The 16,323-nt window shown below is 36.1% G+C and overlaps 1 protein-coding gene and 1 long non-coding RNA gene across 2 annotated transcripts; both read right to left on the bottom strand.

Moving 5' to 3' along the window:
• Positions 1-610: 610 nt before the first annotated feature.
• Positions 611-12,177, bottom strand: LOC108322543 (7-deoxyloganetic acid glucosyltransferase). Its single transcript, XM_017554674.2, has 2 exons — positions 11,319-12,177; positions 611-1,679 (listed from the first exon to the last, which is right to left on the bottom strand). The coding sequence occupies exons 1-2, from the start codon at positions 11,893-11,895 to the stop codon at positions 742-744; spliced, it is 1,515 nt and encodes a 504-aa protein (XP_017410163.1). The 5' UTR covers positions 11,896-12,177; the 3' UTR covers positions 611-741.
• Positions 12,178-13,940: 1,763 nt separating this feature from the next.
• Positions 13,941-15,633, bottom strand: LOC128194110 (uncharacterized). The gene is made up of 3 exons (XR_008245428.1): positions 15,413-15,633; positions 14,906-14,965; positions 13,941-14,011 (listed from the first exon to the last, which is right to left on the bottom strand). It is a non-coding gene; the product is annotated as an uncharacterized LOC128194110 (long non-coding RNA).
• Positions 15,634-16,323: the final 690 nt, after the last annotated feature.

Genomic DNA, 16,323 nt, shown 5'->3' on the forward strand with positions numbered 1-16,323 from the left:
TATGACTTTATTCTAAATTGGTCTTATTGCTTGATATGCTTTAACAATGACTCTAATACCATGTTAAAAAATGGATTTTAAATTTAACTCAATTTCACAAAACTGGTTTGGAAAGGTGAGATTTAGACATAATTATATTTTCTAAGTTGATCTTATCTTTAGTCGATGTGAAACTTCTAACATAAATTAACATTGTATTAACTTTCTACAATGTAAAAATCATTACTTTTATTTCATTAGAAAATAAAAAACATAAATAAATATAAATTATAACAATAATCAGGAGAACAAACAATTTTATTCATTTAATCTCGAAATCCATTAATAAATTTAATAAAATCAAGATGTTTAACCTTCATGAGAACCATGAGAATGGAAGAAGAGGGAAAAAAAGTAGAAAAAAGAGAGAAAGGGATGAAGGAGGGTTGCACGAAATTGGTCTCCCACAAGGATTTTTAATTAAAAGTATCTTTTAAATAAAAAAACTAATTCAAAATTCAAAATTAAAAGTTAAACGAAGATATAAATTTGCATGAGATAATTTTGAGAACTGAGTACAAAATAAGTTTGAACAATATGCAAAAATGGATTCATTTATCTTCCCAACATCTAAGAAAAAAAAAATGTTATATTTATAATGATAAAATAACATATTAAGTTATAAACTAAAATTTATTACATAGATTTCCAAAGTAGCTAGATATAAAAAAGAAACATGCTTCATCAATGCTCTTCGACGAACTATTTCTCATGCTCAATGTTTTTTTCCTTCATTGACAAGATGTCGTTGATCATACTCTCTATATTACGAGTAGAAGAACCAGTTTCTTTAATACTATCACGAGCTTGCTTTGCAATCTCATCCACGGAGTTTCTGAGCCCTGGTATCCGATTCTCCAACACATCCTTCACCATCTTCTCAATAATGAACCTATCACAGGTCCCATCTACATCAACTCCAATCCCCCATTGTTCACTCACACTCCTACTGTTGATTGTCTGATCAACCATCGAAGGAAAACAAAGCATAGGCACACCTTCAGCAATGCATTCCACTGTAGAATTCCAACCACAATGTGTCAAGAAACCACCCACAGCTGGGTGGCCCAAAACCTCCTCTTGAGGTGCCCATTGCACCAACAGCCCCCGCTCTTCAGTACCCAACTCAAGTTCTTTAGGCACATTCTTATGGAAAAAACCACCTTCTTCATTCATCAAGTCCTTCCTAACAACCCACAAAAAAGGCTTCAAACTATTCACCAAACCATGCCAAAACTCCAAGAACTGCTCTTCTGAAAGCTTAACCACAGTGCCAAAGCTGACATAAATAACTGACTTTTCCCTTTGATGGTCGAGCCAAGTTATGCAACTTTTATCTTCTTTTGCAACACTAAGGGATAATGAAGGGTTTTTCGTGACTTGGTTCTTGACGTGAGTGTGAAGAGGGCCTATTGAGTAGACTCTGGGAAACACAGTAGTGAGCTTGGTGATAATGGGAGCTTCTAAGTGATCGAATGTATTGAGTATAAGAGCAGAAGCTCGCGTCATGGTTAGGGTTTCTTTCATGTAGAAATCTAGAAGAGAGTTTCCAGGTTTCTGTTTGAAAATAGATGGAAGATCACAATCTCTCAATAAATTCTCTAACCCTGGAATGCTTGATAGCACCTTATGTACATCTTCTGCATTTAAATTCCAAGTCAATCATGAAATTGTGTAAGACGAGTAAGGAAAAAAATTATTTCACATCGAAAACAACAGTATGATAACTTATGCATTATAAAAAAGAGAATTTTTTATTTGCGAACAAAAAGAAGAACAAAATAACAGGATGAATTGAAAAACTTTTAGATACTAAAATATCATTGTCCAACAAATGAAGATATTAATGAAATAAAGTTTTTATTTTAAAATAAAAAATAATTTATATAATAATACATAGACACTATATTTTTTATTTTACACTTATCTAACATTAACAAAATAAAGTTTTTTTTATAAAATTCAAAATAAATTGAGATGAAAGAAACAAAAATGCAAATATAATAACTTAAAATAGGATAATTACCAAGAAATGAAGAATGTTTCTACATAAAAAATTACCATATTTCATTAAATTCCAACCCGAATTACGAAAATGTGTTCTTATATATTTAGTGGCTCTACAAGATATTTTATTCGAAATAGTAATACAAAAAATCTATTAGCGAAAAATTATTTTTTCAAATGCATAGTGTTAATATTTAAGAAATTACAGGATTATTTCATACAAAAGAAGTTACATATTATGGTGATTATATATAGATGATTTATATGACCTAGATTTATTTGTCATGTAAAAATAAGAAAATTATACTTTGCACTAGTAAAAAAAGGGGATTTAAAATCGCTATATACGCTTCGGTCTAAGTAAACCCGAAGCATATAAAAGCACGGTGGCAGAATCGTAAATAAAGCTAACATATATGCCTCGGTTAAGCTAAGACCCGAGATAGAATAACGATATTGCACCGGTTAATCTGAGACCCGAGGCCTATATCACTGCTACACCTGCAACTTTACCTGCTACGTCAGACTTAAAGGCATCGGTTCATTAGGAACCGAAATCGTAGATGGTTTCCAGCGCTTTATACCTCGGGTTGGCCATTTAACCGGTGCCAAAGCAAAAGCTTATTTTCGCTGCCACTCTGCACTTAGCGTCTTTGCATCAAATCAACACTTCCACGGCTTCTCCTTCCTCAGCTTCTCCTTCCTCCTGCTCTCCATTCTTCCTCTGCGTCGCGGGTTCCTCCACCTCTTCCACGGCTGCCTCTGCGTCGCGGGTTCCGTCACTACTGCCTCTGCCTCCGACACTGCTGCCTCTGCTGGAAATAGGGTTTCATCCACCGCTCCAGATCGCGACCTCTGCCTCTGCCTCTGCCGGAAATAGGGTTCCTCCACCGCGCCACCGTCACTGCTGCCTCTGCCTCTGCCTCTGCCTCTGCCTCCGACAATGCTCCAGATCGCGAAGCCCAAATCCCGAAGCCCTAAATCAGCGTTCAACCTCGCGCGAGTTCGTCTCCTCTGCCTCGGCCACCATCGGCGTTTCTCCCCCAACGGCGAGTGGGTCGCCTCCGGCCCGGCCACCATCGTGCGTTTCTCCCCCAACGGCGACTGGGTCGCCTCCGCCTCGGCCACCATCGCGCGTTTCTCCCTCAACGGCGACTGGGTTGCCTCCGCCTCCGGTACCGTCACGATCTGGGGCACGCGATCTTCAGTCCCGACGGCCTCCGCGAAACTTCTGATTTGTTGATGATGTCTTTTGTTGATGTTGTATACTGTGCTATGAAGCTTCTGTGTTGTGCATTTCTAATATGTTGTTGTTTTTGTTGTGAACCCCCAAATGGCTGGACAGTTGAGGACGGCTGAGTACGGTTGAGGACGGCTGAAAAAAAAAATAATACGTTACTGCCTCGGTTACCTGAAAACCGAGGCATAATCCTATTCTTTTTGACTCGACCAGCAACCGAGGCATAAAACCTACTATTTTTTATCTCGTTTGTATACACCTCGGTTGTAGAACCGAGACCTATAAGAAAAAGTAACCGGTGTCATTTCTTCTTATTGTACTAGTGTTGACATCTGTATATCAAATAAATAACCACTTGAATTTTTTATAATATATAGTCACACAAATTAATAATTTAATTATAAAACATATTAATATAATTAGGTGTAAACTAATTGTTTCTTTTTTATTGGTTGTCAATATGTCAATGTTCTAAAAACATTCTAACTACGTATATATCTCCCACAAGTAATATAATAGACTTATATATAGCCTACTCAATTAATCAGAAAATTAATTAAGCTAATATTGAATGTGGTTTTAGATGAATGTTTGTTAAAATAATAATTAATGAGTATGTTTTTAGATGAATGTTTGTAAAAATAAAAATACTTCTTTCTAAGTATCTCTTATGTTTATACTTTTTTATTTTGGATTGTACCTTTTTTTTTAGAGAGGGTAGTAAGGTGAATTTTTTTGTCTTTGAGAGATAGTGGGAGAGATGAGTCTCTTCACTTTTAAAAGGCGATGGAAGAGACAAGTCTCTTCGTCCATAAGGGACGGTAGAAGAGACTGAGATTCGAGTGTCACTCTTTCCTCTTGCAAAGGGGCAAAATGGGATAGACATCTCACCCGTAGCGTTTCGACTCATGCTAAGTTTAATGCTAGGATGAACGATTAGGAGCAGAGGAGATTTGAAACTTTGGTGAAGCACCACTCGAATCGTCCGATTTTGGTAAACAAGAATGATATGATGAAGTATGGAGAGAACATACGTTTATAGAGATGGTTGGTATTGGCGCAATTTCCTTTAATTGGCCGGTGATATATATCTAATGGTTTGATCATGATGCGTTTAAGGGAATGTATGTGAGGTTATTGTATTGGTAGTTATAGACTTATTTTGCATTGATATTGTTTAAGGTGGTGAAATTGCGATAAAGACTTAATAACTATGATATAAATGTTATATCAGTGAATTGATGTTTATTCTATTAGCTCACCCTTGCATGTTATTGTGGTTTTCACCTACGATGATCGTACTTGTATGAGAGTAGATGTTGTTACACGTATAGGTAAAGAGAAGTTGAGCAATGAGATATGTGGAAGAACTATGGAGTTTTATTTTTAATACTAATAGTTTTGTAATGAGATTCTATAAATGCTTTATAATTACTTGATTTATGAAGTTTTCTTGAAAGTTTTATTTATTTCGTATTCCACAATAATATCAAAGTTAAGTTTTCAAAAGTTTTTGTAAAACACGTGACATCCCAAATTAGGGTGATACATATGTTGGGCCATAACACCATTTTCAACAAGAAGTTGTTGAGTCCCCAATTATGATGAAAAGTTGGACAAATTTTGGGAGAAATTAAAAACATTCAGGATTGATACAAAAGATGGAAGATGGCTTGTCCTAGACATATATTTAAACCAAAGATTCAACAAAACTAATATTAAAATGCAATATTTGAAAGATTGAATTGATAACCTGATGGCATACCCCCTAGCCATGGTCAAACATCTATAAGAAGAGTTGAAGTCATCTATGAAGATGGTCTAAACCCTTTGGACTACCTTTGGAGCCATCATGGAGCATAGCTTGGAGTAGTATAGGTTTAATTTAGGTCATGTGTTTTGGCCAAGAAGTGTAGGTTTGTCTAAGACTTGTATTAAAGCCTAATTAGTATAGGGTTTTTCCTTAGTTTGACATCCAAACCATGTGAAAAGTATGGGTCATGTGTCATACTTCCATTGGAGAAAATTTGTTTTTAATAGTGGTCACTTGACACTCTAGAATTGGAGATGATTGCGTTTTGTGAGTGGCCACATGTGCTCCCCTCATTGGAGAGAATTTGTGGACACTTGTCCACTCCTTAGAAGTCCTCATTTTTGGCTAATGAGGGCAAATTTAAGAGATCATGCTTTTAGGGTTTTTAGGAGACACCCTCAACCTATAAATAGAGGTATCTCCTATCTTGTAATCATCTTGGAATTAAGTAATGTTATAAACATAAACTTCCTTGATCAAGACTAGAATAATCCTAGAGGTCTTTCTAGTCACCTACCACATAGAGTTGACCTAACCTCTCCTTGAACCATCAAACTACCTTCCATCTTCACCACCTAGCTCAAAACCGTGAGCTTACCATCACAGCACCACCATTTTTGTGACCAATACACCTCCCCCACCTCATTTACGCAATCAATTTGACCTTAGGGACCATCTCCTTACATTCTTCTAAGCTTTGGCCCAACCTAGCTCAAGGAGGTTACTATCATAACCTTTATTTAATAATTTTTTGAAATATCTTTTGTTTACTATAGTAAATTTATATTACTAGTAATGAAGTGTGCTATGTAAACTTATCTTTATTATGAGTTTTTTGTAATCCATATAATCTTATTACTTGGATACATTACATTTGTTGTCAGATTTAATTATAATTCAAGCCTTTCTTACTAGTAAAAAATAGGGATATTAATGCATCCATTATGCTTTTGTTTACCAAAAAGCGAAGCATAACATGGCGTGGTGATAGTTTTGAAATTTTCGCGAAAGTATATTCCTCGGTTCCAATCCACCCCAAGCAATAAAGGGTATTTGGCCTCGGTTCTTGGGACAACTGCTGCCATAGCCCCTTTGCCCACATTGACATTCCCCTCTACAATCTGATCAAAATCTTTGTGCATGATTTTTGGCTCAATTATTTGCAGAACTGAGGCCATAGACCCTTTGCCCACACTGACATTCTCCTATGCAATCTGAACAAAATCTCTGTGCATGATTTTGGGCTTCAGTTGTCTACAAAACCGAGGTCATAGAACCTCTGCGCTCTGACTGTTCAGCTGACAACTTTTTGGTGAAGGGTCTACGACCTTGGTTCCTTGCAGAACTGAGGCCAAAGATCCTTTTCCAAAAAGTTGGTAAAGAAAAGTCAAAATTTCAAATATTTGTGTAAGGCTTTTGGCCTCGGTTCCTTGAGAACCAAGGCCATAGACTTTACTCTAACCCATCTTATGCTTCAGTTTGGCGGAACCCGAGGAAAAATGTTTAATAAAATTACCATTTTAAATTAATTTTGAATTTTGTTTGGATGACTTTAGGCTTTGGTTGAGTGGGAAATCGAGGCTTTATCCCTAATATTGCATCATTTTTATGAAGAACCGAGGTAATAACCTTTATTAGGTTAAAAAAAAGACAGAGGGTGAACAACTTCGTCTTCTTCGCAAAATTGTTCTTCCCTCAAATAAAGACGCTCCTCCAATCTATCGCGCGCCGATACCTATTTTCTTTGCATTTTTCACCGTTCAACGTCGCTTTTTATCGTCTCCGTGACCGTTGTGAACGTTTAGGAACTATTATCATCGATCAAAATCGTTCCAAACCTCTTCTTGGTTTTATTATTGTGATTCTCCATTTAGAGGTAAATTTTCAATTCTTTTTTTTGCGTTTTGGTTTTTGTTTTTATTTCTGAAACTAATATTTTGTTTGTATATTTGTCTAGGTTTGATTTTTGCATAATTGAATTTTCTACCGTTTTGATTGCAGGTTGTCCATTTTTATTGGCTTTTCACACTCTCAAATTTTAAAAAGAAAATAATAATTTAAGGGCTGTGGCCTCGTTTCTTGCTTGAACCGCTGCCATAGACCTATCTTATTACCTCGGTTGAACCGAGGTCAAAACTCCCCCCTCCTCCCTACTCTCTTTTTTTTTCTACTTTACTACTTCAGTTACGGAGGAACCAAAGCATAAATCCTCACTATATTACCTCAGTTGGAATAAAGGCTAAAAGTCCACCATCTTGTTACCTTGTCAGTATATACTTTAGTTTGAAAACAACCTGTCATTTTTCTTCGTTGCATTAGTATCTACAACAATACAAATAAACCTTAATAATAATTAGAATTGTAAAACTAATAACAGGTTTGTCGAATGTGTATTATTATTATTATTATTATTATTATTATTATAATAATAATAATAATAATAATAATTACAATTATAATTATAATAAAAATAATTTTAATAATAAAATAATAATAAAATAATAATAATAATACTAATAAATTATATTTTTCTAATTTTAAATAATAATTTGATTTTATTTTAAGGTTATTTCCCTTATTTAGATTTAAATATATATTACATTTATCAGGACAAAAGGTTAATCTTCCATTTTTACCTATTAAATAAAAAAGTTTAATCTATTTTACCAATTGCATGTTCAATAATAGCTTTTAGAAAATTTTCATTCATTACTATATTTTCTTTAATTTAAACATCATCTTTACCTCCCTAACCATCCCAGTATACTCTCCCATATCCATATATAAAGATAGCAAGTCTACGGGCACAATTTCTAATATTTTTAATTAAACTAAAAAAATTAAATACAGTCCTATTCAATTAGAAAAAGTCAAGAAAATAAAATTATTTGTTATTATAATTTTGATCCTATAAAACAATACTAAAAAAATCTATATTTTTTATTCAAATTAAATTTAAATAAATATTTTAAAATTATTATATTATTTATAAATTAAAATTATGTATTTAAAAATAATGGTATAGATTGAGTATATGTTTTATTATTTGTGTACAGTATAAAATATTAACTGAGTGGTTACAAACAACCAACCGGATATTCAGGTAATCTATTTATATCTTATTCTGTTTATATTTTATTGGGCTTACATCAGCTTAGGATCCATGAGGTAAATTATAAATGCAAAGCTAGGGCCGAAAGCCAGGTACGTCCACTTACGCATTATTCACTCTAAGCTACTCTCAAATACTCAATAGTGATAATCATTCACTAAATATTCAACCAAGAGCCGAGGCTCTTCAAATCACACGCTTAACTTGAGCGTCGAAGTATCTTTTGCAGGTACATCCACCCTCGTCAAGAAGGAGACCGATCGGCTTGCGCCAACACCGATCGGCCAACAGTAGGAGTTTGGAAGCGAGCGAGTGGCCCAGACGCGTTAGCAGGTTAGTCTCTCGGTCCCGCAAAATATCAATCGAAACATTTTGGCGCCCACCGTGGGGCCGAGCGGCAAACCCAAATGGTGACCACGAGGAGCATGGAGGAAGAACAACACACCAGAGATTTGATAGCGCAGATGCAGGTGCAAATACAGGCACAAGCCAGAACCATACAAGCATAGATACACGCACAACAAGAGATGCAGCGAAGGCACGCAGAAGAAATTACAATGTTAAGAGCAGAGCGAGGTCGTGCCGAACGGTTAGCTCAACACTCGGAGTCCACAGCCGATCGGGGTAACCACCAACACAATGATAACGTTGGAAGTCGTATTCAGCAGCCATCTCGGCATACTGACTCGAACGATCGGGGAAGAAGGGAATCACCCCCCTTACGAACCGATCGACCCTCCAGTCTGCTCCCTTTCACTGCGATCATCATGCAAACTCCAATGCCAGAGAAGAACCCTCCTGTATTGGATAAGTATGATGGCTCGACAGATCCCGACAGTCATCTCAGGATTTTCACCAATGCAATGGTGTTCTACACGGACAGTGATCCGGTTATGTGCAGAGCCTTCTCCTTATCACTCAAGGACGAAGCATTAGAGTGGTATAACACTCTTCCCCCAAACGTAGTGGATTGCTTCGCCACTGTGGAAAACCTTTTTAAAAGGCAATACGCCTCCAATCGTAATCAGGAAGTAACGCCAGCGGAATTGGTAAATACTAAACAGGAAAAGGGAGAAACTTTGAAGGCCTTTATGAAAAGGTATATGGAAACTGCACGACGAGTTAAAGAGGTAAGTCAATCTTTTATCATCACCAATTTGCCTTCCTGTCTAAAACCAGGGTATTTTGCTGAAAAATTGTATGCACGACCGCCAAAAACAATGGAGGAGCTCCAAGAACGAGTAGCTGAATTCATCCGCATGGAGGATATGCGAATCTCACAAAGAAAGCGACAACAAGAAGCTGAGGCAAGTGGAGGTAGAAAGGATGGTAAACGACCTTTCGGCAATAATGGTAAAAGCGGGGAGTTTTCCCGAACATTTAAATTTAACCACTATACAACCCTCAACACACCTAGGGAAAAAGTTCTTGAAGAAGCTCTAAACGCTGAACTTCTCACACTCCAAACGAAACCATCTCCAAGATACGCAGATGAAAGGAAGAGCTGTCATTTCCATCAGAATCGGGGGCACACTACAGAAGAATGTATTACGCTGAAAAACGAAATAGAATGTCTCATTCGGGCAGGACACCTCCGTAAGTACATACAAGAAGCAAGAAGAAGTCCCGAACGAGCGTATCGGAAGAACGAACGAAGGCGAGACTATAGTCGCAGTCCTGCTCGTCATCGCGAACGATCGGTTCGCGGAGTTATAAACTGAAGATAGGAATCCAAATCTCTATTTAATGTCATGTTTAAATTCTTGATTTAGACTTTTTCTATTTTATTAAACTTTCATTATGCAATGAATAAAACCGAGCAATTCACGCTCGATCATCGGTTACCAATTTCGATCAAGAATTTCATAGTCAACACTAAAACGCTCTCAAAGCCGAACGGTAAAGCCCGTTCCCTAGGAAGCACTCCTAGGTCGAAGACCGAGCGGTAAATCCCTCTCGAGAGAGGTAAAGCCCTCTCAAAGACGAACGGTAAGTCCTAGGTTAAAGTTGAAGACCGAGAGGTAAATCCCTCTCGGTTCCTGTTGAAGGACAAGCGGTAAATCCCGCTCGGTTAATGTCGAAGGTCGAGAGGTAAAGCCCTCTCGATTAATGTTGAAGACCGAGAGGTAAATCCCTCTCGGTTCCTGTTGAAGGACGAGCGGTAAATCCCGCTCGGTTAATGTCGAAGGTCGAGAGGTAAAGCCCTCTCGATTAATGTTGAAGACCGAGAGGTAAATCCCTCTCGGTTCCTGTTGAAGGACGAGCGGTAAATCCCGCTCGGTTAATGTCGAAGGTTGAGAGGTAAAGCCCTCTCGATTAATGTTGAAGACCGAGAGGTAAATTCCTCTCGGTTCCTGTTGAAGGACGAGCGGTAAATCCCGCTCAGTTAATGTTGAAGGTCGAGCGGTAAAACGCTTTCAATTCCGCAAACGCAGCCTCCCTCAAACTCATCAGTCCTATAGTTAACCACGGCTAAAGCCAAACGCTTAACTCGGACTTGGGGGGCATAGTGTACAATATAAAATATTAACCGAGTGGTTACAAACAACCAACCGGATATTCAGGTAATCTGTTTATATCTTATTCTGTTTATATTTTATTGGGCTTATATCAGCTTAGGATCCATGAGGTAAATTATAAATACAAAGCCAGGGCCGAAAGCCAGGTACGTCCACTTACGCATTATTCACTCTAGGCTACTCTCAAATACTCAATAGTGATAATCATTCACTAAATATTCAACCAAGAGCCGAGGCTCTTCAAATCACACGCCTAACTTGAACGTCGGAGTACCTTTTGCAGGTACATCCACCCTCGTCAAGAAGGAGACCGATCGATTTGCGCCAACATCGATCGACCAACAGTAGGAGTTTAGAAGTGAACGAGTGGCCCAAACGCGTTAGCAGGTTAGTCTCTCGATCCCGCAAAATATCAACCGAAACAATTTGTTTTATACATGTAACTTTTTTTTAATAGGTTATTCTTTCGATTGGTACATATCACATTGATAATGGTGCCAACTTTAATTAGTGTGATTATAGTCTTCGTTGGACGTATCCTACAAGTAAACTATGAAATCTTTGGTACGAAGAAATTTATATACTAACCCGGATCCTGCATCTTCATGACTCCTTCCTGAATAACTTTGCTTACATGGATTGTGACCCACGTCGCAGTGGCACTGTAGGTTCGGAAAACGATGACCGGAACCCCCAACTCTTCAGCAGCGTCCATGGCAATCGTTGACATCATTCCATCGACAACGACGCAAGAAGGCGGGCCCCACTGCGAAGGATTCTCGACAAAGCTCCTCAACATCTCTAGGAACTCCTCGGCAACCTTGGACCTGCTGGTCGAAGACAGTATCACGCTGAAGTTGTTCGGAGGAACGTCGTGAGGCAAGCCATCGGCGACGAATGTGAAGCGAAAACCGGTGTCGAAGGACGGTAAGTCAGTGGACTGTTGGAGGCGATTGTGGGCGTGTTGGGTGTTGACGAAGGTGATTTTGTGGCCTTTGTGGCGAAGAAGTTTTGCTAAATTAAACATGGGTTTGATGTGGCCTTCAGCTGGAAAGGGTAAGGCCACCACGTGCAGAGAGCGTTGTTCCATGATCGGTGGTTGGGGAGAAGAGGTACAGTGACTTGAACCAGTATCGATGGAGGCGTTTGATCCTATAACACACATCTCAATAAATAAAGTTTGTTTTGCCCAAGATTGAAAAGATACGTTCGGCAAAAGCTTGTCTTGTATAACCCACGCGAGGCGCGTTGGAGGATTTGTAATGGAAAAAAAATAATTTTAACTCTCGTACCCCATTTTAAACCTATTACGTGGCAAAGTTATGTAATTTCTTTTATGATGGGTTGTACTTTATCATTATAACTAAGTTGATGTTTTAAGACATGTTTTTATGTTCATTTTAGGCATTGATTATGTGGATCAGAAAATGAAGGGCAATTATCTTGGGAAGATTTTTCTTCCTGTCTTTCATATCTGTAAGATTACAATATGTGACACGGTCAGCATCTCTCTTCCTGAAAAGTCATCTGAATAAATTAAAAATGTTAACTTATATCTGCACCGAAGGAATTGATCTCAAATTTATATCTAAATAAATGTTTAAATGTGAAGATGTAACTAAAGTTGAAAGATTTTAATTAATATATATAAAGAGGATTTCATTAAGTGAAAGAAATAAATAAAGATAAGACAATAAACATAACACAAACATAAAAGGAACATAACAACATAAGAACTTAAAATAAAGGATCAGAGATGAAAAAGAAGGAAATGGAAGGGGATGGGGAAGGTGACGTGTCACTCTGGAGATGGACCAATCCAAGATGAACCATGATTGCTACCACTTGAACCAATGTTTAAGATTAAGGGATAGACTCACCCTGAAAGAGAGACACTCATAACCAAAATTGGATATAGTAACTTTACTTTTATATTCAACAACCCTTTATAAGTATGGAAGAGATCCTAATAGAAAAAAAAAAGGGACCTCCTAACAATATTACATAGTTCCCAGGGAGTTTCGCTGGTTCTTAAGAGTAGGAGAGAGAAAATTGTTCTTTGCTTTTATATTGATTGAAGGCTCGTCCCATATAGTTTCTTCCGGCTTCAGTTCCCTTCTAACTTTATTTGTTTTGCCGTCATAACATTAAGAATGGGGTTTTTGTATTAGATTAGACAAATTTGCCGGCCATATTACGAAAATGGATAAATTTTGACCGAAAGAAAAGTTGGAAGGGTCCAAACGACTTCTAATGAAGAAGTCGTGTCCTCCCTGCACAACTTAATACTGTTCATTTGACCAGTATTGAAGTCGTGCACCCAAAAATGACTTTATGGTGTTATAATCGATTACTAAGAGCTATAATCGATTACAACATGCTGAAGTCGTGCCTTCCTACACACTACAAGAAAAATCACTATTACACACCGCCAAAATCCGTATATACCATCAAAAATCCGTATATAAAATGATTTTACATACGAATTATATACGGACAAAAATCCGTATATAAAAAAAGCGTAGCTAAATTACATACAGAAAAATCCATATATAAATTATATACGGATAAATCCGTATGTAATTTACATACGGATATTACATACGGATAAATCTGTATGTAATTACAGATACATATGTATCTATTGTTTATAACATATTTAATTAGATTGGTTTTTTGTAATAGTTATATAATTAATATTAAAATTTTTACACATTAAAACTTCTCATAAAATTTTAAATAATTACTACCAGATTATAAATGTTAAGAATTTATAATATATAATTGTGTTGAAAATCAAATAATTAAAACATGAAAATTTTATTTGAATACTCTATAAAGAGAGTTGAAAGAAATAAATACAGAAATTACTACCACCACTTCTCTCTCCTACTCATGAACTCCATGTCTTGCCAAACAACATTCACATGTCTTTGTTTTTTGTGAAAAAAAGATAAAATTACTTTCAACTTTTTGCTTGGAGTTGGTTCTCCACTAACCACTGCTCCTCTTTATCCACACCCCTACTACCAGCAAAATGCTAATGCTCTGAAAGAAAAACAAAGTTCTAGCTGCTGTTTTCTTTTTGTCTTGAACTAAAAAAAAATAAATTGTTTTCTTTTTGTCTTAAACTAAAAATAAATAAATTATCCTAATTTTCTATTCCTTTTGCAGTCGTGAACCTCTTAGCATCCTTTGTCACCCTCTCAAATTCCTCTATCACTCACTTCATGTTAAACTCTTCCACTTTCTCTACCATCTTCACAGTGCTTCAACTGCAGCTATTACAAAAGAACATAAGAATTAGTTAAGACAACAACTTACAACATTAATAATAGCTATACAGATGTATTAAAATCGTTTTATTGAAATAAAATTGCACAAATATATTAAGAATGATGTGATAGAAATCTAGAAAAATTAACTAAGATATTGTATAATAACTCTTGTAATGTAAGATTACATGTCATAAGAATAAAGAACAATTACTTTATAACATCAATAAGAATATCATTGAAATATGAAACTTAAACTTGTTTGACTTAACCTTTATATATTCAACCTTATTTTGTACTCTAAATTCACTTTTTGTAGCATACTATTTTCGTCAAAAAGTGAATTTTCATTCTTCAGTTTTTTTTTTCAGTTTTCGTCAAAATGTGCATATATTTTATTTAACTTACTATACTCACCTAGTAATCATTAATAAACTTACTATTATTCAAACTCCTTCCAAAACCACAAGTAACCAAACCATCCAGTTAGGTAACGTGCAATCAACTTTAAAACTAAGATAGCATATTCTAACAAAATGAAAGTAACTTTCAGATATTTCTAAAAATGTTTTCTTAAAAAATATAACCAAATTTCCCATCAATTTATTAACATTTATATTGCATACTTAACTTCATAGTTCTACATTACTCTGCAACCACAAAATGAAATTACATTTTCTCCCTCAGATGCAAATTTAAAGGGGAACAACCCTTGAATAAAAATCAAACAAATCCAGTTAAGATTATGATACAACAACATTCAATAATGATGTCTACAAAATTGTTATTAACTCAAACAAGTCTCAACAATAATATCACAATACTGCCTTGCAACTAAAAATAAGCATATATGCCTCTATAAATGATCTATATTACATAAATTTTGGCCAAATTATATACCTTAGAAAAGAAGGAGCCATACAGCTTTGGGGCTGTGTACCATCTTGTAGCAACACAATCCTACAATATGGACTTGAAGAAATAACGAGAAAACTCAATATTACTTTTGAATATAAAGAAAATTATATCAAAGTCTTAATCAATATTATAGTAATACAATACTTTTCCTTCATATATAAATTTAATAACTCAAATCCCTGTTTTCTTCATTTTATTTGAAGGGCAACGATTGGTACAAAATATTGTGTGGTTCTGAGAGAGAAAACTTAATGGGATGTCAAAAATCATGCAGCGGGGTTGGAAGTATCTAGCTTGTTAGAGTACTTGGAAAGCCATTTTTGCTTGTTCTTCTGTGAAGCGTTCCAGTTTCGAGTTAACGACCCAAGATTTACCCCATCTCCTACCAAAATGCTAGTTACTCCCATTTTAGAGACCTAAGGCAATAATATCCGATGATGATGACAACGAAATGAATTTAAAAGAAAACGTGAGAGTTTATATTATTACCGATTGGATGTTCCTATTCTCATCATCGAAAAAGAGCATGGAGTTGAAAGGGACAGCGGTGCTCGAATGAATCCGCTGAAAATGATCTATTTTATGTGTCTAGCTAGAATATATTTTCTGAACAAACCAAAGTTCACAAGAGAAATAAAAACCTAGTGCATGTTGCTTTAAATTTGAATTGGAAAAGCAAGATAAGCACAAGAATTGACTTGTGTGACAGAGTGAGGAGAAGCCCAATTTGTTGAGGACAATATGCCTTTGGCGTGAGGATACAGAGAGTGCATTTTAATATGAAGAGTAATAAGTTATCAAGAATGAACAATCTCATATTAGCTCTCTTAGACATTTAAACAAACAGTTTATGAGCAAAATTAACATATAATACTCAGAATTAAGACAAAACAAGCCAATACAAATTCAACCTTACATGAATCAGAGAAAAACATCAAAACAGAGATGCGAAACAATGTCAACACAATAATGAATCAAATGAAAACACGACACAAAGGAGAGATACTTAGCTTTTGAATTCCGTGGAAGAATCAAAGCTCTGAATACCACCTGATGGAAGAGGCTCCAAGGAAGAGGACTGAACGCGCGACGCGCAGCGAAATAACGAGGAATTAGAGATCGAGAAAGATTCTACCAAGACCTAAGGGCGATAACCTTCGCACCAACCCTGGGCAAAAATAGAAGAGAGAATTTGAATGAGATCGAACCGAATCAGAGATAGGACTCACAAAAACCCTAAATAGAGTAGGAACCCTAATCTGGACTGAAGGAACCCAAGAAAGGGAGGAAACTTAAAATGAATCGATTAATCGATTCAAAACGAGATTGAACGGTGGAAAATAATTTTCAATCGGAGGAAAAGCTTTTAAACGTAGTAAAAGAGGATTTAATCGGTGAAA

This window comes from Vigna angularis, chromosome 9, assembly GCF_016808095.1.
Source record: "Vigna angularis cultivar LongXiaoDou No.4 chromosome 9, ASM1680809v1, whole genome shotgun sequence".
Taxonomy (NCBI): domain Eukaryota; kingdom Viridiplantae; phylum Streptophyta; class Magnoliopsida; order Fabales; family Fabaceae; genus Vigna; species Vigna angularis.

Bases quoted from the DNA above. Each gene is read 5' to 3' on its own strand.
- LOC108322543 (XM_017554674.2), bottom strand. From the start codon at position 11,895: ATGTGTGTTATAGGATCAAACGCCTCCATCGATACTGGTTCAAGTCAC. The intron at 1,680-11,318 runs GTTAGTATATAA...ATTTAAATGCAG, and splicing joins CATGAAGATGCAGGATCCGG to AAGATGTACATAAGGTGCTA.